The following is a 2868-nucleotide window of genomic DNA, read 5'->3' as shown; positions in this document are numbered from 1 at the left end:
TTTTTTTTTCACATTCTAAGGGCCCAGTTCTGTAGTCCTTAATCAAGTAAAACTTCCAACGTCTTCGGCATCTGCTTCCAACTCAAGTTTTACTCAAAAATGGACTGCTAAATTAGGTCCTATAGATAGAGGTACCATAACTAATATACTATTTTAATAAGGCTCAAAAATTCTAATTTCATTTTGTGTGTAGCACACAAATTTCCAGGATCCTGATATCAAAACCCAATTGATGTTGAATCCTGGATTGGGAAATAACTCTGGGATTTTGTTTCCCAGTTTAATCATGGAATTAGGTATTTACTAAGGACCAGAATGAAGACACTAATTCCAGTTTGCTTGTCATTATAATCAGAATTTGAACATTATAAGAAGTGAAAAGCTATTGTTGGTGTGTATATCTCTTGTCATCCTTCCACTTCTGTAGTTCCGGTTAACTAGCTGCTATATTAAAATGCCACTATGTTTGGGGACAGACATTGCAGTAAAATATCAACACAACATTCTGACAATGTCAAAATTTCCCCTGTGTGTGACAAGAAATAAGTTCTGCCTTTGACTCACTAATAGTTGTGGTAGAGTTTCAGAAGGCAGAACCTATTTTACCGTATTTATGTGTGTAGATGAGCAGAGCAAGAATTTAAAGTGCATATTTACTGTTAACCTGGAAAAAAGAGTCCACCGAATTTGTTCAATTTTGGTGTGGTTGAAAACCGCTGTCATGTGTATCATTCTGGTCTCCTGCAAATGCCACCTGAGGTGAACATCAATGTTTCCTTAAATGCAAAAGAAAAAGAGAGAGGAGAGAGAGAAAGAAAAAGAAGGAGGGAAGGAGAGATGGAAGGGGGGCAAAATCAACATTTTTGCATCAATCAAAATAAGTTATTCTCAATCTGTTATAAACAGTAAATACAGAACCCTAAATCTCACTATTGTAAGCATGATTGTAAAGTACAGGATTGCAAAGCTATATATAAAACACACTTTTCAGACGGCAATATTTACATTAGTTATGACTGGCAGAATTAAAGAACAATTTCCTACATTTGTAGCTTTACCATAGGAAAAGACTGTGCTGCTCTTTCTTACACACTACTAATCCTTTCACTAATCACATTGGAGGGATTAACCGGTAGCTCCAAATTCTCAACTTGCATCTCTATATCAGGCTCCTTGTCATCAGCTTTCTTAATTACTGGTTCATTGGTGTGCCGGTAAATGTTAACATTAAGCTCCCTCCCAGACAAAGCAGTGGCAGCAACTCTCGGGATTTGTCTGATTGGAGGCTTTCTATCTGCCTTATAATTGCAGCGCAAATAGTTGGAGAAAGCCCTTCGGTAAACTTTGTTGAAAAGAGTGTACACCAGAGGATTAATTCCTGAACAAACATAGCCAATCCAAACAAACACATTCAGAAGCTTTTCCATGAGCTTTTGATTACAAGCCTTCCCACAAAGAACCGACAAAATATTAGTAATAAAAAACGGGCACCACATGATCAGAAACACAAAGAAAACAATGCCAAGGACCTTCGAGGCTTTCCGTTCATTGTTGATAGCTTGCATGGTGCCCCTAGGCCGTCTTTCTTTCTTCTTCCTTCGGCGTGGGTTCAAATCTTGGTTCGGGTTTGCAGAGTTCTCTTCATCTGTGTTTGTCTTGCAGCATTTCAGGAAATTCAGGTTTATTCCAGGCGGTTCCTCAGTGTGGCCGTGCAGTAACATCAGAGCTTGTCGGCGAAGGACGTGAATCGTCAGACAGTAGGTAATCACCATGATTGTCAGCGGTATGAAGAAAGCTACGAAGGACCCAATAAGAACGAAATTTGGGTCATTCAGCACACAGGTGGTGTTGTTGACGAACACCTTGTCTTCATCCCTCAGTCCAATCACTGGGATAGGAACTGATACACCTACAGGAACAAAAAAAGAAGCTATGACATTGTTACAGCATATGGAAGCATTGAACAGATTTGTACAGTGGGATACATTCAATTGAATATCACTGGAGAAAATTTAGATCTGATATTTGTTGAAAGCTATTCACAGCATAAAGTGATAGTCACATGAAAGAGTAACAGTATGATATCAGAAAATGACAGCTTTTTTTCAAGTTAGGAATGCCTTCTCACCAATTTTCTGTAAAAGACTTGGAATTACCATTACTGAGATAATTATAAGTATGGTTATACATAACAGTGAACATGTCTTTTTTGTTTTAGCTCCAATTCCTAGAAATGTCCCAGCTCATAGAAGGCATTCACTAAATATTTGTTGAATGAATAAATTTGTGTCTGTATTCAATGACATCAATAAATTCAATTGTTCATTTTTAACATTCCAAATGCAATAAAAATGATGTGTATACCACCTAGGAGTAATTGCATATCAGCATTGACTAGACTGAGTTTGAGATGAGTTTTTAGCTAAGGAAATCCTTTCCTGAGGAAAGTGGTCAAGAAGAGGAACTTCTGTGGGTGAGTCCTTTGGAGACAGAGCCTGGAAGCTCTGGAGTTTTTTGGAGATGAAGAGGATAGTATGCCCCTCAAATAGGAATTAGATCTGACCACAATGCAGACATAGTCTCTATGCAGAAACTGAAGGAATTGTCTTTTTAGTAAGCATTTTCCTGAGACTCTGGGAGAGATACAGTCCTCCAATTTACGTGTGGAGTTTTGAACTCATTTGTTTTTTGTTTTTTTTTAATTTTAATTTATTTTTTGACTTTACAATATTATATTGGTTTTGCTATATATCAACATGAATCCGCCCCAGGTATACATGTGTTCCCCATCCTGAACCCCCCTCCCTCCTTCCTCCCTGGATAAGAATACTGCTGCTGCTGCTGCTGCTAAGTTGCTTCAGTTGTGTC

At 38.0% G+C, this 2868-nt stretch overlaps 1 protein-coding gene across 1 annotated transcript; it reads right to left on the bottom strand.

Annotated features, from left to right (window-relative positions):
• Positions 1-914: 914 nt before the first annotated feature.
• On the bottom strand, positions 915-1909 carry HTR2C (5-hydroxytryptamine (serotonin) receptor 2C, G protein-coupled; the record flags this gene model as incomplete). Its single annotated transcript, XM_010843480.1, has 1 exon — positions 915-1909. A coding segment is annotated over one exon (824 nt), but the record flags the coding sequence as incomplete, so codon positions are not given.
• Positions 1910-2868: the final 959 nt, after the last annotated feature.

The sequence above is a fragment of the Bison bison genome, unplaced genomic scaffold (assembly GCF_000754665.1).
Source record: "Bison bison bison isolate TAMUID 2011002044 unplaced genomic scaffold, Bison_UMD1.0 scf7180017847603, whole genome shotgun sequence".
NCBI classification, from domain to species: domain Eukaryota; kingdom Metazoa; phylum Chordata; class Mammalia; order Artiodactyla; family Bovidae; genus Bison; species Bison bison.
The sequence above is the reverse complement of the archived record's forward strand: the minus strand, read 5'-3'. Positions and strand labels throughout refer to the sequence as shown.